The sequence below is a fragment of the Podarcis muralis genome, chromosome 15 (genome assembly GCF_964188315.1).
Source record: "Podarcis muralis chromosome 15, rPodMur119.hap1.1, whole genome shotgun sequence".
Classification (NCBI taxonomy): Eukaryota; Metazoa; Chordata; class Lepidosauria; order Squamata; family Lacertidae; genus Podarcis; species Podarcis muralis.
Genome location: NC_135669.1, coordinates 18,842,477 through 18,868,378, shown reverse-complemented (window position 1 = coordinate 18,868,378; position 25,902 = coordinate 18,842,477). Strand labels below are relative to the sequence as shown.

The window sequence follows — 25,902 nt, the reverse complement described above, 5'->3', positions numbered from 1 at the left end:
TTCTCCCCCCATGAAGCTGCGGGCAGGAAACACTCCCTAGATCGTTTCCCACGTGCAGCGGCATCGTGGGAAGTTGCGCTCGTGCGCGTGCCACTTCTCCCCCCCCACATCCGTGTATAGGACGACCCCTGGTTTTGGACGTGATTTTTGAGTCAAAAAACCTTGTCTAATACACGGAAAAAATACGGTAATCATCATCATCATGATTTTATTTAAATGCCACCTTTCCACCGTTAAAACAACGCTCAAGGCGGCTTACAATATGAAAAGATTTATGGTTATGAATATAGCAAAGTAGTCATGAAAATAAAACACATCAAGACTACATAACCAAACTGAACAATGTCCACATAAAAATATACAAAAAATTAGTATCAATAACGGCAAAAACTCCTGACAAAATTTCCCCCCAAATACCCCAGTCCTTGCTGGGCAGCTGCAGAAGCAGCACTTCTTATGAAGCCTGTCAGGCCCCGCCCTAGGCCCGGTGGAGAGAGGAATCATAGCCCACTTACTAATTACAAGATGCCTATTATGCACTTCACCCTCATTTTGGGTATATGCAGTAAGGCTGTGTGCTGAATTCAGATGAATCCTGAAGTGAATGTGAAGCAGGATGTCTACAAGACAGCAAAGGGAGCACCTGAAACACTCTGTGGTGTCTCAGCAAGCCAGACACTTTAAAAATGCTGTAGACACATTTCTACTGAAAATGGATGAACAGAATGCTACAAAATTTACCGTAATACCTAAATGGGATGCGCGCGCGGGGGGGGGGGGGGGCAGGGCACTCTTATTTCTGCTACTGTTTTATGTGTGGAACAGATTTTATCCAGGATAGGTGATAGGGCAAGAGGAAATACAGACAACTCAGACAGAGCAAGTAACCCTCAAAACACAACTCTGAAGAAACTAAGTGATCATCACTTATCTGAAGGAAACCGATTTTACTTTTTTGGTCTTAAGAGTAGCATTTGCTCACCTAACAATTAGGCTGCAGCTTTGACACAAAGATATAAACCAGACCTAACACTTTAGGGCTGAGGCTCCTTACCTTATACTCTTCCATGTCCACCTCATCAGGACCAATCTCTTTCAACTTAGCTCGAGCTACCTTCATAATGCTAATCGATCTGTTCATGGAAAGGAGAAAGCTTAGTGAAGTGACCCCCAAAAGCCAGAGAATGTAAACTGAAACGTAGATTTAGCTTGTTTTGATATTACATCTATATATTTTAGAGGTGCAAGCAGCGCTGACTTGCTGGAAGCTGCCTTCTTGGCCCATTGAGGGGGAAATGCAAGTTAGAAATGGAGAGCTAAAACACAGAACAATAAAAATCTCTTTAACCATCTAATACTGATCAGTGCTATCAAAGTCACTGAACACCACTCCTACCAAACAAAGCCCCCATATAGCACTTTCAAAGCAATTCTGTGCCCTTCCTTTCTTCACACAGAAGACATTCCAGCTTACGTGTTCTGAACAAACCTTTCATCATAGCTGAGGTTTTTGTCTGCAAACTGCTCCAGAAGAGTCCGTTCCACCACTTGCTTTGGCGCATTGTTCTGCAGGAAGTAAACTAGGACGTGCTGAAGCCGGGGGTCATTTTGTGGTGTTGGAGTCTCTGTTGACAGCGAGTACAGCCTGGAGTATTCTTCATGGAATGCCTAATAAAGCCAAGAATTGGAACAATATCAGCCTGACAATTATGAATCCACAATGCCAGCAATTCTTAGACTTTGAGGGACATTATTATCAAATAAGTTGCTCATGACCAACTTAAGCTGGATGTGCTGAAATTAAAGTCCTATGAAGCCAAGCAACCGCAAGGTCTTGCTTTGCTCTGCAGATGACTGTCATGAGGCCTTGCTCCAACCATGTCAAAGTAGCTCCTTGGAACTGGTACGCAAAAGCTAGTGCCATATAATCCAGTGAAGCAATACTGAGGATTTTATTCAGCGCACAACTCCAACAACAGGAACAAACTGATCTCTACAAATGTTGTGATCTTTTCTGTGAACTGCCCTGAGACCTCCAGGTATAGGACGGTATATAAACTCAATAAACATTAATAATAATAATAATAATAATAATAATGATGATGATGATGATGCAAGTTTTGCTTCTGACGGCAGTTGGCACTTTAGCCTGTTTCCAGAAGGCTGCAGGGCTATTAAGAAAATTCCCAGCGCATTGGCCTTCACCAATCATTCAGTGGATTTCCTGAAAGATGGGCAATTTCCACCTATCCACTTTGAGACAGCAAGATTTCTTGAGATGTCCAGAACCTGAGCTAGAAACACGAGTCCTCATTTGGAGAATTCTACAGCTGAGAAACAGGCTCAATGGATACCAGACAAAAGTTTTCTTAACAATATACATACACAAATGCATCATTTTATTTATATGTTGCCTTTCCAAGGTTAAAACCACACTCAAGGTGGCTTACAACATGTAAAAAAAAGCCCTGCACAATTACAAATATAACAAAAGTGGTCATAAACAATAAATAAAACATCAAAAAGTACAACCAAATTAAAGAATTTGCATAAAAATCATAAGATCTAAAATAAATATACAAAAATATCAATAAAAGCAGCAATCCCTGCCCCCTCAACCCCTAACAATACCCCCAAGCAGGGGGAAAAGCAGAATAGGATAAATGGTTATCTCTAGGTTCTAACTTTTCTAACTACAGGGAGAAGCCCTCCTTATGTAGAGGAAGGATGAATGAAGGAAAATCAGGATGCCACCCTCTCTAGGACTAGAAAGAAGCTTCACAAGCCAGTCCAGTGCTTCCCTTGGTCATGAAAAGACCACACCTTGTAATATATATATATCCAATAGCAGTAGTGGAGGGAGCTGCACTTTGGTGAGCATCCAATAAACTTCTACTCAGAGTGGAATGTTTATGCTTTAAGAGCAGCAGCAGTCTTGTTATCTCAGTGGAGGACTTAGAAGACTCCTGGGAAGCATCCTGCTTCCTCAAAGTGGATGGGGGAGCAAGCAACGTCACAGGATATCAACCTCTTGTGACGGAACAAATGATCTCTGCAATCAAGACATCGCAGGGCGGAAAAACAAAGGAACAGCCATGTGACATCTGTAGCCAATGTTTCATTGCATTTCTCCGCTGCCAAGAGGCCAATGTGTACAATAGTACCTTAACTAGCCCTGCTTCAGACCCATCCCGATCAAAGGTTTGACGGGCTTTAGCAATAGCCAGGATCACACCTTGCATGGCAGGACTGAGCATCATCTGACAGAAAGAAGAAAAAAGAAAGATGGAGAGAGGAAAAATGAAAAATGCTACACGATGAAAGAGTCGGAACAGGTAAGAGCTAAGACATGCAGAGTCCAGAGTCAGGGTTCTATCTTCTTCCATATCTGGGGCCTTCCAGATGTTTGAATTCTGAACTGCAACTCCCATCAGCCCCAACCTGTATGGTCATGGAAGCAACCAGTTGAAGATTGCCCTTCGTGATTGTTAAGTTACTTTGATCTGTTCAAACATTTGTTCACCCCTCTACCAACTATGACTTAAGTGTCCACATATGCATTGAGAGGGTCTAATGAAAGATGAGCAGGAATTAAGGGCATTTAAGGGGATGCAGTGATACATCACCCAAGTCCTGACCCATGCCCGTTTCCTGTATGGGATGACAGTGGCATCATGCACAGGTCCACCTACTCCACAGCAGGTTGCTAGCAACTGGCTTACTTAACCTACCAGTCCTCACTCACATGCTGAAAATCCCCAGGCCTAAAACATACTGTCCATTCAATCCAGAGAGAAACATGATGGTGCTGTCAGGATTGCTTCCGTGCACAGGAGAGCAGTCAAAAGACTAGGGCTGCTGCCATGTTTTCAGAATGTTATGTGGCTTCACCAGCTGCGGCCTTGGATGGCAAAAAGACCTTGGTAGCTTTAGTATTTTTATTTTTAAGTGAGCAACCTTGGGGAGTACTCTCATGTCAAAGAAACCAAACCACTGGTTGGAAAGTCTACAATCCTAAGCCCCGCCATTTGGATGGTTTGAGAGACAGCTCTGGGATGTTTACTTCCAAGCACAACCCATCTGAAATGGGAAAGAGGGCAGTGTCTGGCATCTTCCCTAGTTCGCAATGCCTCAGAATGAAAGATGCTCATCCCCAACATTTTTGCTTGCTGCAAAAAAGACACACAGACACATAGCTGTGTACCTCTTCATTATATCCATCTGCATCTGATCTAACTAGAATCTTTCCCACACTGGGGATATCCACTTCAGAGATCTGTGAGCTGGGTGGGGCAGAAAGCTCTATCCCCTTAGCATCCTGTGGCTCTTCTGGCTGAGTGGTGGGGTTTGCTTCTTCTGGGAGGTGCTGCACTGGTTCTGCCTCCTTTGACTGTTGTCACACAGAGATAAGAAAACAGAAAGAAATCAGAAAGGGAAATGAAAGGCAGGCCAGCAAAGCAAAAAAAGGTTCAAGCAAGAGGAGGCAGGGGGCAGAGGCATGGAAAAGGGTGGCTACAAAGGTCCAGAAGCCCAACAATTGCTATTTTCACCTTGTCAAGAGCTGCCAATCCACCAGCCTTCTCATATGCATCAGCTGTCTTGGCAATGGCTTGAGCCGTCTGTTCCTTGGCAATCATGGCATGTTCGGAGGAGAGGGAATGTGCCATCCGTTCAGAGCTGGAGGAACAAGATCTTTCTGAGGAGAGAAAAATAAGCGTAGTGTACAATTTACTCTCTACGTCCAGCAAGACATTTAGAAAAACATGAGAACTAGACAAAACGTTAGAACCTGGGTCGTGCCTGGCCTTGAGCTACAGCTTGTGTGGGAGGGCAAAGATTTATATTCTACCTTTTGAGCAATGCTTCCAATGAGCGGGACAAAAACAGCAGCCTGTGTCTTATAAGTAATGCATTAATAAATCTGGAAGAATAAAAAGATAACAAGGCTGGTGCCAAGGATCATCCTCAGTGAGGGAATTCTACAGATAGCAACCAATCTGCATTACCTCTAAATGGCAGGGGCTTTGGAAGAACCTCTGAAAATCATCTCAATACATAGGGCAAGTCAATACGGGAGGTAAAGTCCACACAGGGCTTCTTATAGAAATTTAAGCACCGGGACTGCCTCGTCACTCTCAGCGATCCAGTAAGCCAGAGGGCTGAACAACCGGCATTGGGAGAGGCACGCAAAGAGATTGACTGCTTTTCTCACCTTGTCCCAAGTCAGAAGAGAGGTCCTGAGACTCTGCTGGTGATGACTGATCCATCTGCGCCATCTTGCTCGACTGCTCCTCCCACTCTGCCACCTCTTGTTCAAGCCTCCAGTTGTCTTCTTGGATGTAGTGCTGGAGCTCCAGAGGCAGAGATTCCACTTCTCTCTGGGTCTGCCCATTAACATAATCTAATCAAAGGGAAAATATCCAGAAGGTGCTGGTGCTCGTTTGCCCCTTGCATCCTACCTCTGAATACTTGTTGGGCTCACTATTAAACCAAAACACTTTGTGAAATAATAGCCTACAGTGAAACCTTTGTTTATTAATACTATGGGTCACCCCTACTTATCTGAGCACCTTGGACAGAAGTTGCAGACAGTTATAGAAATGGATTTGGGTCTACACACCACCCTATCGGGGCAGGGGGGAGCTACACACCCACGGTACGTGGGTGGCACTGTGGTCTATACCACTGAGCCTCTTGGGCTTGCCAATCAGAAGGTCGGCGGTTCGAATCCCTGCGATGGAGTGAGCTCCCATTGCCCCGACCCAGCCCCTGCCAACCTAACACTTTGAAAGCATGCCAGTGTAAATAGATAAATAGGTATTGCTTCGGTGGGAAGGTAAACGGCGTTTCCGTGCATTCTGGTTTCCGTCACGGTGTTCTGTTGCGCCAGAAGCAGTTTAGTCATGCTGACCACATGACCTGGAAAGCTGCCTGTGGACAAACACCGGCTCCCTTGGCCTGAAAGTGAGATGAGTGCTGCAACCTCAGAGTCGTCTTTGACAGGACTTAACCATCCAGGGGTTCTTTACCTTTTACACATCCACACACCTACTGCTAAGGCTCAAAATGCAAATGATGTACAAAGGGACCTAGGGAAGGCGCCAACCCCTCCCAAACCATTAGCTCCTAATTTATTACTCCTCTGCTCTGTCAACCCATCGATGCCTGGAGGATTCGTTCAGCTTCTTATAAATCTTTATGCTTATCCTGGTCCACGTCTACATTTAAATTGGGGTAGGGTTGGTTGGAATGGAATTTTATTAAGATGATCTCTGTGCTGCCTTTTGATCCAGAACAATCCTGAATGGGAGATACAAATAAACTGAAGCTGCTTCTATCCCAAACATGCACCACTGGTATGGGGTTTAGAGCCAGTATAGTTAAAGAATGTCAGAAGCAGGACCTGAGAGACCAGGATTCAGAACCCAGTTGGACCATGTAGCTCAACTGGGTGATCTCAGGCCAGTTACTAGGTCTCTCAGCCTAACCTCTCTCACAGGGTTGTTGTGAGGTTAAAAATGGAAGGATGAACACTATATAGGACACCTGGAGCTCCTTAGAGTGAAGATGGGGAATGCATGTAGGAAGTAGGGAAAATAAAATACCTCATTTCAATCCAACTGGCACCCAATGATGGTTTCCAACCGCCAGCATTCAGGGCAAAGACGGTGAGAGGTGGTGAGAGATCAGCTGGACTACTTAGGTGTGCTTCACACCACTTCCCAAACCCCAATGGACTAGATGTCTTTTCAGTGCTCCAGAGAAAAGGAGGAAGATGCCATGAGAGATGGCAATGGTCAGCTGCTTGCCTGCATGCTCTTTACTTGTTCATCTTTTTACCCTGCACAAGCCAATTTTCTAGACTGCTCCAGAAGACAGGTATCTGAATAGAGCATATCATCAACCTGAAGGAAGCATGTACTGAGCTAAGCCAACATCTCTGTCCTCATATGGATGTTGGCTGTTACTTTGGCCCAGTTAGGATCACTCTCAGGACTCACTCCTGCATTGCAGAAGGCAGTCAAGATTTCAAACAGCATTAAATGCAGGCTAGACATCTTACACTCCAGTACTGTACCCTTTTTACTGTACCATTTCTATACACAACTAGATGCGTCTAGAAAAACAGTTGCTTAGAAGAGATCACTTAGCCCAAACCCCAAGTCCCTACAGACCTTCCCACACAATCAAGAATCAACCATGAGCCACAAGCAGGGACTGGGTGCATTGCAGAAAAGTGCTTACAGAACCAATAGCTCAAGATCACTCAGACAAGGAACGGCTATGGGAGCTGGGCATGTTTAGCCTGGAGAAGAGGAGGTTAAGGGGTGATATGATAGCCATGTTCAAATATATAAAAGGATGTCATATAGAGGAGGGAGAAAGGTTGTTTTCTGCTGCTCCAGAGAAGCGGACACGGAGCAATGGATCCAAACTACAAGAAAGAAGATTCCACCTAAACATTAGGAAGAACTTCCTGACAGTAAGAGCTGTTCGACAGTGGAATTTGCTGCCAAGGAGTGTGGTGGAGTCTCCTTCTTTGGAGGTCTTTAAGCAGAGGCTTGACAACCATATGTCAGGAGTGCTCTGATGGTGTTTCCTGCTTGGCAGGGGGTTGGACTCGATGGCCCTTGTGGTCTCTTCCAACTCTATGATTCTATGATTCTAAGTAAGCATTTCAAAGTCCTTACCAGCAGCAGCAAAGTGTGGTAGCTTTTTATTTATGTACATCAGGCAGTAGGCACTGGCGTTCCTCAGGCCTCCAAAAGAGTCCCTCTCCAGTTCTTCCCAAGACGACTCTGTCACAGAGATGTCATTATACTTGAGCCAGCTTTTTCGGGGCTGGTTGTAGATGTAGGCCCAGTAATGGCCAGCGTTGGCCTGGCCTTCATGGACCAAGACAGCATGCAAGTGGTAAGGGACCTGCAAAATATGCACACACATACACAACAGGCTTATTTTTAGCAGGTGAAGTAACATGACCTCAGGCCAGATTCAGCCAGGCACATTCCCAGCTGTTGTGCCTGTTAAGAACTATCCATTCATACAATCCTGGCTTCACACAGAGAGGGACAGATTCTTTTCTTCTCAGAGTAATATGGTTTTAGTTGGCAGAAAGCAGTGCTTCAGAGTCATTGTGACAAGTGTGAATTTTAAGGGTCAAAGCCCGAACTACCCAGAAAACACCTGGCAGATTGACACAGAGGATTACAAACCATTTATTGGGAAAAACCAAGATTATACAACGTAACTCCACTAATATGATGGCAGAATCTTGAAACCCAAGCCTTTTAAGATGAGGAGCCAAGAAGCAGACACTGTATAATCCAGGACACACCCAGCATTTGATTCATTACGTGCTGGAGGAAAAGGGCAGAAATACCTCTAAGCATGAAAGAAGCAGCTCTCCGTCTTTCAGCAAGGTACAGTATCTGAACAGGCCTAGTAATGTATTTTGAAGGGATAAGGAGAGAAAACTGGACCAACTCCACCAGTTATTAATATTTACAACAGCATCTACAGCTCACTGAAACAAGTACAGGAAATATTGTAAGGTAGAAAAATGGAAAGTGCCTGTGTCTGAGAACAAGTTTTAATGAATCCCATTAGCAATACCATTCCACAGCAAGGTAATTTCATTATTTGCAGGATATCATATAGAATCCAAACGCCTGCTTGAAAAGGCTGGGCTTTAGTAAACTAGTTTTACGTGGACAGATCAGAGAATTACTTTAGGTTCAACAATACAATAAGATGATATTGCTTTCAAGAAAACTGTAAATGAACTTAATTAACAGCATGCACTGCCAGCATGTACCAGTGCTAGCACAAGAACAGAAAAACATAATCTCAACAAAAAGTCAAAATATCCTACCTGATGAAGCAAAGGATCTGAGTACATCTGGTCAATAGACTGGGAAAGCAGTGCAATAGAAGCATTCAGGTCTGTTAATCAAAACAATTCAATACTTATGTTTGATCTTGCGTTAACTGTTAAGCATTTCTAGGACACAGGCAACACAAATATTTACCCACATTCAAATCCATGCACTGCTGCATGACAAGCAGTTTCTTGCTGCCTTGAAGGAGGCACCAGTGCACCCATTCTTTGAAAGTTCTCCCTGGACAATCTTAATAACTCTCAGACCACATGCCTCGTTCCACAGGGAAGTAATTAACAGGGAGGGGCCTCTCAACTCCAGACATTCTTGGAAGAAACTGATTATCTAGAACAGTGTTTCCCAACCGGTGTTCCGCGGCACACTACTGTGCCGTGAGACATCGGGTGGTGTGCCGTGGGAGGGAGGCGGGCGAGAGGCGGCGGCGGCGAGGATCCGGCGGGGGTGGGGGGAGCGGGGGCCGTCGTGCGCAACCGAACTCACTTGGCGCGCTGCCGGCTTGCCCTCCTTCAACCCGGGTCGGGCCAGGCCTGCTCACGTCCCCGGATCCCCTAGCAGCAGCCGCACGCTCTCCAAAAGCGCAACGCTGCGCGCAACCGCTCGGCCAGCTGGTGCTCTGCGACTCCGCCCTTTCCCCTCCCAGCGCCGGAGGGTTCGCGCGACCGCAGCTGTTCCCTTTCGCAGCGCGCGGGAAACAATTCCAGGCCGATTGCCTTGTGCCGAAAAGCACCGCCTCTCCTTCCAGCTCAGGCCCGGGCCGCCGGCTCCCCGAATGACGTCACGGGGGCGGGGCTTTAATGGTGGTGTGCCGCGAGATTTTTTTCCGGTAAACAGGTGTGCCGTTGCCCAAAAACGTTTGGGAAACACTGATCTAGAAGACCCATTCCAGCCTGAAACTAGGCCTTCATCAGAAGAAAGATGGAGAAGTGCAGCTCTGTTGATTCTCCTCAATCTCTCAGTGGCTTTTGATACTACTAACCACACCATTCTTCCAGAGCAGCTTCAGAGAATGATATTGGAAGCCTTGATTTACAGTACTTCAGCTCCTATATCCAAAATTCTATCACAGAAGGGTACCAGGTGATGATTTCACCCAAGCATTTGACTAAAGGAGTGCCCTTGGTTCAGCTGCTGTAGCTTTGTTAGCATACTGTCCATTTCCACATTTACTGTATTTGAATGTCGCATCCCACTCTGGGATTGGGTGAACAATGAAGAATGGGTTAGAAATTACTTCAATTTATAAAGAAAGTAATCATGAAAATTGCCAAGGCTATTGATGTTTTGTGAAGAATACGGTTACCGGCAGAAGTCTCAATTGCTGTGGAGGTTTAATAAAGAAAAATGTGCAGGCAGATTAAGAGCAGCCTGCATTTAAAGTATTTATTTCTTGCCTTTCAGCAGGTCTCTAAAGCAGCTGATAATCAAGTGAAAAATGCATCACATATAATAGGATACAGGCTCCTCCAGCTCAGAGTCTGCATCCTACAATATGCCAACACTTACTAAGCTTTCAAACTTCAAATGAAGCAAGCAGGTGAAATAACTGAATTTAGAATAAGCATGTTTCCATGAAAGTTGACACTGTTTATTTTGCATTGGCATGGGGCAGAGAATGAACAGCCCTGAATATACCCAATGAAAGTCAGTGACTCTAGCTCCAACTGGAAGTTGTTGTTGTTGTTAATTTCTGTCCACCTTCCACCTTTCACCATAAGCTCCCAGGACCATTTAAAATACAGTAAAAGCTTACAATTTAAAAAACAAAAAACAAATGCAATACAGTGGTACCTTGGTTCTCAAACTCAATCTGCTATGAAAGTCTATTTGACTTCCAAAACATTCAAAAACCAAGGCGCGGCTTCTGATTGGCTGATTAGCCCCGGAAACGATGCCGACAGCCAAAACGGGTGTTTGGCTTCCGAAAAGCATTCGCAAACTGGAATACTTCCAGGTTTGTGGTGTTCGGGAGCCGATTTATTTGTCAACTAAGCCATTCGGGAACCAAGGTACCACTGTAATAGGGTGGGCACTATCCGGGCACAGACCTTTTATGTCTTGTTCAACCTCTTCTCTCCATCGTTGCAGGCAGGCCACAAGAAGACTTATTTCATCCTTTGTGATCTCACGAGGGACGTGACCTTCTGGCACCTTCGCAGGAAGTCTGGGAAACTGGAGGGGTTCATTGTTTGGTTCCTGGCAAGATGTGGCTAGGGTAGAGGCTACACCCTTGACACTTTCAGCTTGTGTTACTGTCACCCTATTAAGAGAAGGATAATCGATGCTACAGTTCCCAGCAAATGGAAACCAACACTTCTCTGAAGTGTACTCAGCAGCCACCTAATGAGCTATAAAAAGGTAAAGGGACCCCTGACCATTAGGTCCAGTCTTGACTGACTCTGGGGTTGCGGTGCTCATCTCGCTTTACTGGCCAAGGGAGCCGGCGTACAGCTTCCAGGTCATGTGGCCAGCATGACTAAGCCGCTTCTGGCAAACCAGAGCAGCGCACGGAAACGACGTTTACCTTCCCGCCGGAGCGGTAACTATTTATCTACTTGTACTTTGACATGCTTTCGAACTGCTAGGTTGGCAGGAGCAGGGACTGAGCAACGGGAGCTCACTTCGTTGCGGGGATTCGAACCGCCAACCTTTTGATCGGCAAGTCCTAGGCTCTGTGGCTTAACCCACAGCGCCACCCGCATCCCCATAATGATGCTTTTTTGGCCAAAGACCCCCCAAAACAGCATACATCAAGTTACAACAATTTGAATCGCTGACAACTTATTTTTCTCGTTTTAAATCAACCTCGATGAAAAACCAAACTCTGTCAGAATGGCATCACTCAGCTTTCAACCACGTCCTTCATTGGAAAGATGGAAAGCAAGGAAATGGAAAGAATATATAAAAGGATAACAAGATTTCTGGAATCAAGGTGAGGCTGCAAATGATATCTTAGGAAAATCAGTTCTTTACCTGCTTTGCGTTGGAGGAGTCTCTGAAGTTTGGCATTCAGCTACTGGTGTCAAGTCTTGAGTGCAGGTGGCAGCCCCGGGCAGCCTAGTACCTGCAAATTCAAGAACATACTGCAGCATGTCTGGTAAAGGGAAGCGGCTGGCACCAGAACCGTATCTTGTGTACCTAAAGAGAGTAAATCAAAGAGAATTATGATATGTTATTTATATCCTACTTTATAAAAACACCAATTAAGTTTATTGAATCCCTGTATACTTTAAATTATTCTAATGGGCATATGCTTTAAATTATTCTAAATATCTGGCATATGCCCAAGTAATACTGTAAATCTAATTTAAATTTTAACTACCATGAAAAACTGCATGATAAACTACCACTGAAAGTTGGATTCTATAACATCAGGCATAATAACCCAAGAAGGAAGAGGCATCTGTTTGTAGGCCTTTCTAAAAGTCAGTCAACACGCATGGAGACCACTTCCTATTCTGACCTTGAACATAAGATGGGCCCCAAAACAAGCAGTGATAGTTAGTGCAGTATTTGCCTATATTACCCAACAGTAATATAAAGTAAAAGTTATTGTTCATGGTGGAATGCCAAGGACTGGTTAAGGAACTTATTGTGTCTCAACTACAAGCCACATGAGAACCTTAACAGCCAAGCCTTCAATCCATGTCCTTGTGTGTGTGTGTCCAATGCTGGATAAAAGCTTGCCCTCCTCAGGAAATTTGCTTTGGACTCATCCAGCAGCTACAATAAATGTGGCTAGACAGAAGCAGGATATAGTCGTGTGACCCTTTGCAGGCTGGAGAAGAGGGAGAAGTCATAGAGAGAAAGCTTTTCCTTGCCACTCTGAGAGATCATTGAAATGACTGGAGAGAGGTGGAGGCTCCCACCAAGACTGCACTCACAGATCCCAAAATGAGTGAAAAACACACCAGTCCAATGCGTTCATATTAATTACATGTGGGGAAATGTGATTTTGACACTGCTGCTGTAATCATGGACTGACCACCATACATAACAGTTTGACTATGGAAACATGAAGTTTTGTAGTTCGAAAAACCGACCACCTACCTTTCCAGTTTCTGTTGTAGAACCGTTATCTGATCCTTCAGTTTCTTGATCTCTTCTCTTTTGGCTTGAACAAGCTTTTTGTTACCATACAGGAACCTAAAGGACAAACACTTATTTGTGCGGTCTCTTTTTGTAGCATCAATCCTCCCATTCAAAAGTACACATGAATCATTACAAAGACTGATGCAGTCATGCCAACATTACTTCAGCAGGCCTTGAGGGTAAAGTCTGATGCTCTGAGCTTTTGCATATGATACTACCAGTTAACATCTCACCTGTCCATATAAATTATCTGTGGAAATTCTAGCTTGTTGTGTATCTTCTCTGGCTGCCCAAGCGACTGATTGAACTCAAAACGGGAAAGTTCAAAAGTCAACACAGGAGGAAGTTTTGTAAACCAGCGCTGGAACACAAAAAAAGGTTTTAGGACAGGAGAAGGATACTAGACTTTCTTCACGTAATTTTCAAGCAGCTTCAAGCAGGACTTAATTACAGAAAATATGTAAGATACCAGAGATCTCACCATATCTATCGACCATAGGAAGTCATGTGCCATACCCAGGGGGGAGGGGCGATCCATGTATGTTATTTTGTACATTTAGTTATAGGCTATTTCTGAATACTGATTTTAAAGTCAAGCTGAGCCCACCTTAAATTGCTGGGTGTGTACAAAGGCTTAAGGTTACAGAGCAACCCAAACAAGCCTTAGAATCACAACTAAAAACTGCCAAGTTGGAAACTGTTTCAAATAGACACTGAGCAGAAGAGTTTTCTAGCTGCTGATATTAAAATCCATGATGGAAATATCTTGCCAATGGTTCCATCTTCTAAGCTTTTAATAGACTTCTGGCATCTAGAGCTAGACAAAGCTTGCACGATAAAATATAAATAAATCACACCCTCTGTTTAGAGCTATTTGTAATTAGTTGGCATGATGCACTTTTTAAAAGTTATCCTAGTTGCCACAACTTTTACCTTAGCAATTGAATGTAACATAGGGACATTTTTTAAAAAAATCCATAGGTTTCTTAAAAAGCAATCCTTATTCTTTGACCTACAAAAGCTGATAATTTAACTATAGATGAGAAAGCAGAACTAACTCTTATTAACTGAACAGAGTGAGAGCATTCCTGACTATTCCCAACACATCAGCCTACTAAAGCTTTCTTTGCATATGTGAACAGAAAGGTTAAGATTTAAGATGCAGTTCTAAGATGGCTGGAGATATACAAAAAAGATTTAAAGGGTTAAGTAAAAAATTGCCTCTGGCTAAGGTTTTTTGCTTTTAAGCTTCCTGGGATCCTAAACTACAGAGCTTAAATCACTCAAGATGATTTGCCTTACAATGAAGCCCTGGGAGATTAGGTGGGCAATTTAAAAAACCTGACATTATTTTCAACATAGAGCCAATCAGCTCTATCAAGGAACATCACATGCTGCAGAAGAAAGTACCAATATTGCACAAATGGGCCTTAAACAGCAGCAGAGTCTCCTCTCTTTCAAGCTGCATGTCAGAAGACAAATTTTTCATTCTTTGCCATGTGTTCATAAACAATTCTTATAAAGAGAGATGCTTTAGGTAGTTTAAAGTAGTTCCGAATAGCTTTCAAATATGTCTAAGCAGCATATGATTGGGTCATGATTTAAATCAAAAAGCAGAAAGAGCAAGATAGGTGGAGGCAGAAGATTTTTTATTTTATTTAGGATGAAAATGAAAAGTGTAGTGTACACGAAGAGGGAAAAGATGAATTACAAAAAAAAGCATACCATAAAGTTAAGAACTGTACTTTTACCCTCCGAAAATATGGAGGCAGTGGTTCCTCCCTACTCGGGTACGGGTAGGCTTCAATAGAAAGAGAAACACTTTATCACACTTACACATAATAAGCAGACCCTTTTACTGCAAGGTAAATGCTGGACAGGTTATGTGGGAAGTCAGCAATTATACAACCCAGGCATGCTAGCTTTGATGAACATGTCAGCCACGAAATACTGCACGCTTAACTATTCCCATGTAAAATGTGAGCTTCACAATACTTTTTACAATTTCTCATTTGGGATCATGTTTGTCTTTGCTCTGTTGCCTGTAAGTAAAATTGATGAATCGTGTAGAACTAACCTCTTGCCCATACTTCACTGACTGATTAGATGACGACGGTTCAGTCTCCCCCTCTACCATGGCGCCTTCCAAACATCCATGCAAGTTCTTATAACCATTTACCTGCAGGGGGTACTGGCCAAATGTCTCTATTTTGGAAAAGGTCTTGCCTGAACATGAAGGGAGAAAAGTCAAAAGCCAGCTTTTCATAAAACCAAGCACACACCAGAATATCCCTTTACAGATGTATCTAGATATTGCAAAGAGGTTTTTAATAAAGCTAAGCCAAACAAGGGTTTTGTTTTTTTTCAACTGACTGGTCAACAGAAACATATTACAGTTTTTAATAAGCCTTCAGCACAGTGTAATGGCTCTATAGATTTTGTTGGGAGCTGCCCAGAGTGGCTGGGCCAACCCAGTAAGATGAGTGGGATATAAATTATAAAATAATTATTATTATTCTTACTTAGTTTTTTCCTGATTTAGGGCCAAGATTAATAACAAATAGGGGAATATTGCAAGTATTCATTACATTCTCATCGCATGTGGATAACATATGAGGATATTAGTTTTGTATTTTTTGGTAAGAAACTTTTTTTTTAATAGTCAAGATTAGTGATAGTTCTCTTGTGAACATATAAACTTCCTAGTGATGCAGTTCACCGAACCTTCCAAGGCAGGGAGACTCACACATTTCTGCATATGAGCGAACAGCATGCATGACTGCTTGCTTCAGAATTTAAGATGTGGAAATCCACAAGAACAAAATATTGCAGTGAACCCACCGTCAATTCCTTGGAGTGCTCCTGCTCAAGGTTCTAGCCCTTGGAAAGGATCATCATAACCATGGTAATTGAGCACTTTCATTCATTTCAATAGTAAGCTAATGTGGATATTTAAATATCCCACTACTGACATAAGAGGGAGCTGCAAATGCTTAATTTTGCTTGGACTGGGGCCAAAACAGACCTATCTGCAACATTGCCCAGATACAGAGTCCAGCAAAGGACACAAATCAATGTAAAGAGGATTAAATGAACACCCTTCTACCTTACCTTCATGAATACCTTCAGTAAGGAAAGTCCCATAAAAAAGCTGAACCATTGGGTTCTCAGATTTGTCCTGTGAGTTACCACTGCAGAAATCAATCAATCAAATAAAGACATGACAGATTCATTGGACTCAGGAATACAAAGTGATTTTTTTAAAAACAAAGACCAAGGCTTTTATCAACAATCCTTAGGTGCCTGAAAATGGAATAAAATGACAGGGGATATGTACTTGAAATATGCAGTTATCAATTTGTTAGAAAACTATGGTTTAGGCCTAGGTCCCATTCAGACAGGAAACCTTTGCCAGGGCTGCAGATGAGGGAATCATGTGATGGAATATTCCTCTATATAACAGATTCCATGTGCCACCCAAAACTAGCGTTTTACCAAGGCAGGCAGGATAGAACTGTTCTCCCCAAATAAACTAGTCTTCTACAGGCAGGGAATTCGTCCCCCTCCTCTGTGAGAAAGCATTTCATCACGTGAGCTTTCTCCTGTGGTTTAAAGTGACATAGCCCAGAATATTCAGAGCCTCAAACACTGTTTCAGATACTCACATTCTTCCATACTGACTCTAGCTATTATGAAAATGATGCTTCCCAAGTTTTAACAGACAGTTTAGCTACAAAAGCCAACTATGTCAAGCTCCTAGAGTCGTAGGTAGTTGAACAGGGAGCTATTAATAGGGGCAACTTACATGATTTGGAAGCTGCCCCATTTGCTTAGAAAGTTTATCATGTATTGAAATATGAACTAGAGCTTCTTGCTACCCTATTCTCAATGGAAGGAAGGAAAGGGTATTCAATGATGTGTCAAAGTTTCTCCAGACTCACTTAACATTCACAGCCAGCTGAAAAGCATCCTCCAACCAATCCAGAAGTTTGTGGGTGAACTCGCTCACATCTTGCTAGAAGAAAGACAAGACACTTAATGCCAAACATGCCAATTACCAGCCAGTTTAGTCTGTTGTTTTTAGCAACTACTGTTTTTGCATTGTGTTTGCAACAGAACCCACTGTTCCTGTTCTTGTGAGCTATGCTGAGTATATTCATGTTGAAATGTAATAGAGACTGACTGAATACATGCATAAATAAAGAGAGGCATTTCAAGGTACGTATTCACAGGAAGAGCCTTCAGACTAATCCAGAATGTGGCAGCTAGACAGGTGAATGGGAGTGGCCAAGACCATATAACTCCGGTCCTAAAATAACTACATTGGCTCCCAGTAGGTTTCCGAACACAATTCAAAGTGTTGGTGCTGACCTTTAAAGCCCTATACAGCCTCGGCCCAGTATACCTGAAGGAGCGTCTCCACCCCCTCGTTCAGCCTGGACACCGAGGTCCAGTGCCAAGGGCCTTCTGGCAGTTCCCTCACTGCAAGAAGTGAGGTTAAAGGGAACCAGGCAGAGGGCCTTCTCAGTGGTGGTGCCTGCCCTGTGGAATGCCCTTCCATCAGATGTCAAGGAAATAAACAACTATCTGACTTTTAGAAGACATCTGAAGGCAGCCCTGTTTAGGGAAGTTTTTAATGTTTGATGTTTTATCGTGTTCATTCTGTTGGGAGCCGCCCAGAGTGGCTGGGAAACCCAGCCAGATGGGCGGGTTATAAATACAGTGGTACCTCTGGATGCGTACGGGATCTGTTCCGGAGCCCCATTTGCATTCTGAAGCGAACGCAACCCGCGTCTGTGTCACCCGCTTTTGCGCAAGAGCGTGACGTCATTTTGAGTGTCTACGCATGAGGCGAAACCCGGAAGTAACACGTTCCATTACTTCCGGGTCGCCGCGGAGTGTAACCTGAAAATGCTCAACCTGAAGCATATTTAACCCGAGGTATGACTGCAATAAAATTGTTATTATCATCATCACCACCACCATCATCACACTAGTTAGCTACACACAAACCACTCTGATCTTTTAGCAGAGGCCAACTAAATTTTGACAAGGTTCTCTTCAAGCACAAGCAAATAGGTCCGGATGATTCCCAGAATCCTCATAAGATAATAGCTGGGAAAGGGGGAAGACAAAGGGAAGCCTCCTGCCCCAAACCACTTTAAGCATGTCTTCATGGTGGGGCTCAGAGACTAGAAAACATCCCATCTAAGATGTAGGGAGAGAGAAGGTGGAGATGCCCCTGCTATGTTTTAAAGTCACCCACCCACTTTATAGATCACAATCAAGGTTGGTGGCACAACCATCCTAATTACCTGCTGCTCCTCAGGTGAACTGAACGCACATCTGAGACGGTCCAGGGCTGCAGAAGGGTCTACAAATTTACAGGGTGTTCCCAGCATTAAAGCAAAGAGATACTGAAGTTCCTGCATGAACGCGATGTTCCTCTTTTTCTGAATGAAAAAGCACAATGAATTGCAGAAATGACAACCTGAGCAATCCATTGTAACAGGAGCTAGCATTTTACCAACAGAAATAGCACAGAGGTCAAGATTGCTGATGGAAAAGGCAAGATATAAACAAAGAAAAGGACAAGTACTGGGAAGCTGCCCATTTAGTACTCAGGGCAATATTCAAGGAGGCTGAGAAGTTTGGAAACATTGAAAGTATGCAGTTAGAGAGCGTCTAATGTATTACAATGCAAAAATGTTTAAGAATATTCATACACAGTCCCATACTCTGCCTGAAATAATAAACTAGATATTGAAGAAAACATGATACCAGCTGTGGCAAAACAAACCAGCCTCAAACTCTGAAGCCAGTTTCAAACCAAGTACATGTTTTAGATTCATAAACTTATCAAAATCAGCCAGGTTCATTCTAATTTTAGACAGTACAACTACAAGAAAATGAGCAACCTGACCTTGTTCAGACAGCACTTACGCTTTGGCTTTGACAATTTTCCAGTACGCTCTCTGGAAGGGAGTAGCTAAGAACCAACCGGCGGAATTCTGGCAGCTGGAAGAGAGACTGACAAAAACCCTTAAATTAAACCACTGCCTCATCTGATCAAAGCAAGACTGTAATTGGATCTCAGTTCAGAACACAACACTCTTTGTAGGCCAGCGTTCATGATAAGTTCAAAGGCTATGCGTTTCCTACACATTTTTTGATGTCACAGAAGCATGTACACTGTGCAGAGACAAACTGCTGCTCTGAAGTGGACCTTAATCATGGCAACAGAAAGATGTCGGCATGTGCTCAGCTCTCCCACTGAAGCCAGTGAAACATAAAAAGCACTCCCAATCCTACTGACTTTTAGAAAACATCTGAAGGCAGCCCTGTTTAGGGAGGCTTTTAATGTTTGATGTTTTATTGTGCTTTTAATTCTGTTGGGAGCTGCCCAAAGTGGCTGGGGAAACCCAGCCAGGTGGGTAGGGTATAAATAATAAATAAATAAATTATTATTAATACCATTATTACTGGACCCCATGGCAAATAGGCATCGGAGAGAGCATGACACCATCTTCTCCCATGAGAAGGCCAGGGTCTCTCTCTCTCTCACACACACACACCAACTCTTATATAAAAAAGTACTGGTTTATTTAAAAGTACTTCAAAGGCACTTAAAAAAACAACAACCCTAAGCAGTGTATAAATAGTATAAAACATCATAAAAGCAGCATCCAATTTTATGGATCAGGGAAAGAATGTACAAGGGTTCTTGGGCTTTTAACTCCACCATTTGACCAGCAGGAAATAGCTGACTCCGTATAGGAAACATGAGGTAGTCTTGGGGCAGGGGAATAGAGCAATAATGACTGTACTCACTCTAATTGTGTGCTATGCTATACTATACCCCCCAGGGCAGTCAAGTTGTGTTATACCATGCCCCCATGGCAGTCAGTTTGTGACTAGTGCCCACAGCACTCAATCACAATTTGAATGTACCCAATGGCTCAAGTAATCTCAGAGTCCAGCAACATCTAGAGGGCCACAAGTTCTCCATTTTGCCCCGGCAGATGGCACTCAAGAACTAGAGGCGCCATCTTACCTGTATGACTGCACTGAACCAGCAAGTATTTCCAATGTTTTTCATCCCTACTGGCCAGTCGCCTGCTCTCCTCCACTCACTCTGGGCAGCAGTCTCTCCCCAGACATCACACCGTTTCCGTTTGGACCGATTGTTGCTTTCAGCCACACTTGGTTCATAAACTCTGCCAGGGAACACAAATCGACAAGTCAGCGACAAAAATTACATTGTATTAGGGTTGTGTTCACACAAAACTCCCCATGTTTCTGATTGGAAACTGCAAAACTGAAGAGTAGCTATATTTAACCCACCCACAATTAACAGCATAGGCTGTTGTGGTCAGCTGTAGAGGTGTTGTGGCAGGGCACACCTTTGTGGGCTGATTTTTTATCATATTCTGTAGGCGGAGGACCAGACTGTGTGGGAGATGTACAAGAGGAGAACATCTTGCTGACCTGTACACAACCTGGGTAAACAGTGCCAATAAAGACCATTCTTCGACAGTGTGATAAAATATAGTCCAAGGTGCTTCACAGATACTAAGTGAGTAAATATGGCGATGACACGGGTATCTGCTGCCCCTTCTGTGCTGACTGGTGTATTGTTTTACTGTTTGGTTGTTTGCTGCCCATGGATCCTTAGAAGAAAGGGCAGGATAGGAATTTGATAACAACATGCACAAAGAAAAGAAAAAGGCAGAGCACAGCATACACATTCACTGTTGCATCTGGATCTTTCTCTACAACTTGAACACTTGGAAAATCAAGGGCTCCAGAAGAAACCGCTTCCTGCAGATTAGCTTCATCATCTTCTGTTGCTTCAGCTGGACCTGGAAACCAAAGTGGCTATCACTATTTAAGTAGAGTGAAGGTGCCCCTCACAAAGCCAGTCCAAGACACAGTATTTTACTGCTTTTCAAACAGGGAGGCAACAGTTTAAAAGCAAAACACTGCATAGGCATTTTCAAACTTCCCCATCTGATGCTTTCCAAAAGCACTGGCAAAGACAAACTCCAAACACCACCCAAACACACAGAGGCTTTCTATGGACAATTAAACTTGGACCGTCATGTTAAGACAATGGTTTTCAAACTCACTCCAATGATGAGGACACACATCCCACAGATGGTCAAAGCAGTTTACTCCAGATTTTGACTGGAGGACTGTGTGAAACTGAAGTGTCTGGAGTTCTAGATGAGGGCCTGGCTTGCAGCCAGCCACATGTAAGCTCATTTCCCATCTAACAGAATTAATGTGCTCTCATCCATGTAAGCATATAATTACAAAAACACTGTTCCTATTGCTATCTCATCGCAATGTTTCCGTTTCAATCTATTGCCCCTTCTCCCCATCATCATAACAATGAAAATGGAATGATCAAGCCTCTTCATCTAATCCAATTGTTAATGGGTCCATACTTGTCTTTCATTAGCCCCAGCAAAGTGTCTCTTTATAAATGGGAGCCTATAGCTCAAGTTTTCACAACCTATATATAGCATTCCCAAAAAATGCATCCAACTGTGGCAAGAATATTTCAGGTAAAGGCAAGAAGTCACCTACTGGTTGCCTGATTTTTGCCGACTGCACTTCCTTCACTGTCAGATGGTTCTGCAGCAACGGCTTCTTGCCCTGACTCTTTAGCGTGGTGTTCTGTGAGGAAACTAACGGCTTGAATTAAGTTTCCATCAGCAGCCTAAGGACAAAAAACAAAGCATTTGTGCAACACGGGAAGAAAATATGTACAGGACAAAGTATTTCAGGTCAACAATTGCTTATGCAGGACACTCACTGGAAAAATTAAGATTTAAAGTACAGTACAATTCCCATCCTGCCCTGTCTATACACTATTCTAAAGAGATGTGGGGTCCAGCTTTAAAGAAGGGCAATGAAAAATGAAAAGAGCATTTCAAACAGGAACCACATTTTCATACATGCTCCTAAAAGGGTCCTATTATATCCTGAACTAGGAGAGGCTCAGTAAATGGTAGTGATCCTCTCCGGAAATGCAATACAAGTGCAAGATAATGCCCACTAAAAAGCTCTCTCTGAATTCTTCTTATTCGAACTTGAAGCAAATGTGACATGTTTAAGATGGTGCTTTTAAAGGTCAGGAGTGGCAGCATGGACAGCTGTCTTTATACTGTTGTTTTTCCTGGCTTGAAGCAATCCCTTTGGGGAAACATGGCTGCCTCTGCTGGCTCTACTGGGTCAACACAAAGAGTGCCAAGAGCACAGCTAGAACACAGGCAGCAGAGATTAAGGGGAGGGTGATTAGGACCCAACAATGAAGGAGGAGGCAAAGGAAAGGTGCTTGGTGAGCAGGTCTGACATTCATAGTGCAACAACCAGTGCTACCAAAATGGCAGAAGAATACTTACCTTCAGGGCTGTGTGGAGGAACAAAGGATCCTGAATGCCTGTGATCTCTCTGAGCTGGTTGATGAGCACATTGCCATTCTACAGTCACACGGGACAAAGAAAGTACATGTCAATACGGGAATAACAAGAGAATACTTACAGTGAGGCAATACCAACATTGTAGACCAGCCTTCTCCAATCCAGTGCCCTGGTGATGTTGCTGGACTACAGCTCCCATCAGCCTTCACCATGGCCACACAGGCTGGGCTGATGGAAGATGGAGTCTATCAACATCTGGAGGGTGGGTACCAGGCTGGAGAAAGTTGAAACATCAGCACAGTTCACACATGAGCTAGAGTTAATGATTCAATAACCATGCATACGCCTAAACTTGAACTGTGAAGAAAAAAATTACAATCCCTAAATCAAGACTTACATCCAAAACAAGTGACCATGGTTTTTTGTTTGTTTTGTTTTGTTCCTAAACCATGAACTGTAGCCAGGGTTTGATCTTGGCTTATCAACTGCAGTTTGAGAAAAACACATCACACCCTAGGCTGGACATGCAGCTAAGCCAGAAAGTGTGGTTTGTTTCTTCTGCATACAAGGAAGGAGGGCAGACCAATGGCTCTATGCGTGAAGAACAAAAAGGGAAAGTTCAATGGTTGCCTCCACAGGTCAATGTACCTTTCTGGACCTTTCTAGATGCAGACATTTGATATCTAGACATGCCATTAAGCATTCTGTCCAACTCAAAAGTTTACAGTCTCCAAATACCAGTAGGCATCAATACATTTAAATGCAACATGTTCCATTTTATGCCTCAGTGAAAGCTAGCTCCTTATTAGAAAGGAGCATGTGCCCTTTAAAGGAGGAATTATAGCCAGGCCTAAGCAATACCAGTTCAAATATCCCTTTACCAGGGTGAGGGACCAGCAGTCTACATATTTATTCTACCAAAAAGCAGCAGCATATGCTATCAGACGTAAGCAGTCCAGGAATTTGCAGGGGTTTGATGAGGAGCTATTTTAAGCTGGCTGCACATGCCATTTAGGTTTGTCATTTCTCACTTACAACAAGGTGCCAAAGATATACAGCATGCTAGACCCTCTCCAAACTGCCCTGTAACCAGTTAGCATGATCTAGCTTTTCTCTCTTAAAAAACAGAGACATAACCTTGCCGACTAAGGTCTGTATAGTTAAAGCTATGGTTTCCCCAGTAGTGATGTATGGAAGTGAGAGCTGGACCATAAAGAAGGCTGATCGCCGAAGAATTGATGCTTTTGAATTATGGTGCTGGAGGAGACTCTTGAGAGTCCAATGGACTGCAAGAAGATCAAACCTATCCATTCTGAAGGAAATCAGCCCTGAGTGCTCACTGGAAGGACAGATCCTGAAGCTGCGGCTCCAATACTCTGGCCACCTCATGAGAAGAGAAGACTCCCTGGAAAAGACGTTGGGAAGATTGAGGGCACAAGAAGGGGATGACAGAGGACGAGATGGTTGGACAGTGTTCTCGAAGCTACTAACATGCGTTTGACAAAACTGTGGGAGGCAGTGGAAGACAGAAGTGCCTGGCGTGCTCTGGTCCATGGGGTCATGAAGAGTCGGACACGACTAAACAACAACAACAACAATACAGCTTTTCTTCACTCTAGAGGTTCTATGAAGTAGGCAAGCAGATTAAGGAGTAGTTGCATAGCAGCATCTAGGGTCAAATTACTCCAAATTGGTACCCTTGGATGCGAACGAGATCCGTTCCGGAGCCCCATTCACATCCTGAGTAGAACATAAGACGCGTCTGCGCGGGTCGCGTTTCGCTGCTTCTGCGCATGATGTCATTTTGAGCATCTGTGCATACACGAGCGGCGAAACCCGGAAGTAACGGGTTCTGTTACTTCCGGGTCGCTGTGGAGCATAACTTGAAAACGCTCAACCTGAAGCACATTTAACCCAAGGTGTGACTGTATAATATTCTACACTGATAAATTTCCATTCAGGTAATGAGAAGAAAAAGAAGTCAGGAACCAGGTCTCATTGATTCCCAAGGGCTTAAAAAGTTATCTGGTCCTTTTTATCAAAATATGAAAAAGGCATGCAAATTCACCTATTAACAAACCAAGCTGGGCCCAAATACCAAGCTGGGATCAAATAGCTGATTTTCAGAAAAGTTTGGCTAGCATTCAGAAAGGGTGGATATTCAAGCAACATTTTTAAACAGCAAGGAAAACAGGTAAAGACAAACTGAATGGTAAAGAACCCCCTTACTCAGATACTGGCATTTATGAATCTCACATCCAGAGTCCCAGAAGGAAATTAAAATACAGTTTAGGAATCATTACATTCTACATAATTATCCCACTCTCACTATGTTCACGCAACCCCTCTCCCCCCAAAAGGGTATACTCCAGATGCAAAGACATCGTTCAAGTTCCAACTTATTTAGATGAGTTTATGTCCCTAAGGCACCCTGTTAAATTATTTGCCAGGAACTGGTATCTTTTTTAAAAACAAACTGAAATATTTATAGGCTGCCCTTAAGGGCCGAAATTCTCACCAAGACAATTTCCAAAAAATATCAGAATAGAACACTAAAATCAGCACTAAAGAAGCATCTAGCTCAATAAAATACTAATCACGGGAATATCATTCATTGAGTGTCACACACAACTCGTCAACATCCAATGGCACACAGCAAGTCATTTTTGTAATACTGGGAACACCATCATTCTGTGAAGATGCTACAAGCCTGCCAAAAAGCTGTCTGCTCCTCAGAAAATAATTTGACATCATCATGACAGATAATTAAAATTAGTATTAGACTATGATTAATATTCACTGTAACAAGCAACTGTGAAAGGAATTTCATTACCCAGAGGTTTAGTAAGTTTTATTTTAAGTTCAGTGACAAAGCTGACCTACCACTGGTTGGTCAAACCACATTGGTAGTTGTTAATAACTATTAGTGAGAACTATGTACTTCTGTTTAGAAGAGTGAAGGCCAGACCCAAATATGGCTTTGTCAATCTTTTAAAAATCTGTAACAATTATCTATCTTTCTTTCTTAAATTATCTATCTTTCTTTCTTAGATCCATTGAGGTGACTAGGAAACATCTTAAGTTCAAGTAAATAAAAAATATTTATAGTTATCAGATTCACAAGCTTCATTTGGTACCACAAAATGGGTTGCCAGGCCAAAAACAAATCCTGCTCATCACCTGTATGTTTTATCTAACTGTTTATTTTATTCATTTGATTCATATCATGCCCATCTCCTGAAGTGGCCCAGGACACCAGGCACAACAATGATAAAACATTAAAAAGCAATCTAAAAACAGTTCTTTCCAACAATCTTGGGATGGCCAAGAACAGTATATTTCAGTCATCTGAATAAATATTCATTCCCGAATAAAAAGGAATGTTTTAAAATGTCTCCTGAAAGCCAATGATAAGAGATAGAGAAGTTCCTCATTAGGGATGACATTCCAAAAATGGTAAACTCACACTGAAAAGACCCTGT

The 25,902-nt window shown here is 43.1% G+C and overlaps 1 protein-coding gene across 6 annotated transcripts in view; it reads right to left on the bottom strand.

The window, feature by feature from the left end:
- The window catches only part of USP28 (ubiquitin specific peptidase 28), a 35,286-nt gene that overhangs the window by 7,541 nt on the left and 1,843 nt on the right, over positions 1 to 25,902 (bottom strand). Inside the window, exons 2-22 of one of the 6 annotated variants that reach the window (XM_028707478.2) lie at positions 22,403 to 22,480; positions 21,585 to 21,717; positions 20,737 to 20,854; positions 20,047 to 20,209; positions 18,936 to 19,022; positions 18,308 to 18,445; positions 16,934 to 17,007; positions 16,104 to 16,183; positions 15,070 to 15,218; positions 13,226 to 13,353; positions 12,951 to 13,046; positions 11,874 to 12,038; positions 10,949 to 11,160; positions 8,876 to 8,946; positions 7,692 to 7,923; positions 5,213 to 5,401; positions 4,551 to 4,696; positions 4,205 to 4,390; positions 3,165 to 3,260; positions 1,490 to 1,668; positions 1,055 to 1,133 (exon numbers count right to left, since the gene is read on the bottom strand). In XM_028707478.2, the coding sequence (XP_028563311.2) occupies positions 1,055 to 1,133; positions 1,490 to 1,668; positions 3,165 to 3,260; positions 4,205 to 4,390; positions 4,551 to 4,696; positions 5,213 to 5,401; positions 7,692 to 7,923; positions 8,876 to 8,946; positions 10,949 to 11,160; positions 11,874 to 12,038; positions 12,951 to 13,046; positions 13,226 to 13,353; positions 15,070 to 15,218; positions 16,104 to 16,183; positions 16,934 to 17,007; positions 18,308 to 18,445; positions 18,936 to 19,022; positions 20,047 to 20,209; positions 20,737 to 20,854; positions 21,585 to 21,717; positions 22,403 to 22,480 (2,799 nt within the window). Of the gene's footprint in view, positions 1 to 1,054; positions 1,134 to 1,489; positions 1,669 to 3,164; positions 3,261 to 4,204; positions 4,391 to 4,550; positions 4,697 to 5,212; positions 5,402 to 7,691; positions 7,924 to 8,875; positions 8,947 to 10,948; positions 11,161 to 11,873; positions 12,039 to 12,950; positions 13,047 to 13,225; positions 13,354 to 14,717; positions 14,800 to 15,069; positions 15,219 to 16,103; positions 16,184 to 16,933; positions 17,008 to 18,307; positions 18,446 to 18,935; positions 19,023 to 20,046; positions 20,210 to 20,736; positions 20,855 to 21,584; positions 21,718 to 22,402; positions 22,481 to 25,902 lie in introns of those variants that run through there. The other 5 variants (XM_028707479.2, XM_028707480.2, XM_028707481.2 and 2 more) reach the window with 5 other exon arrangements.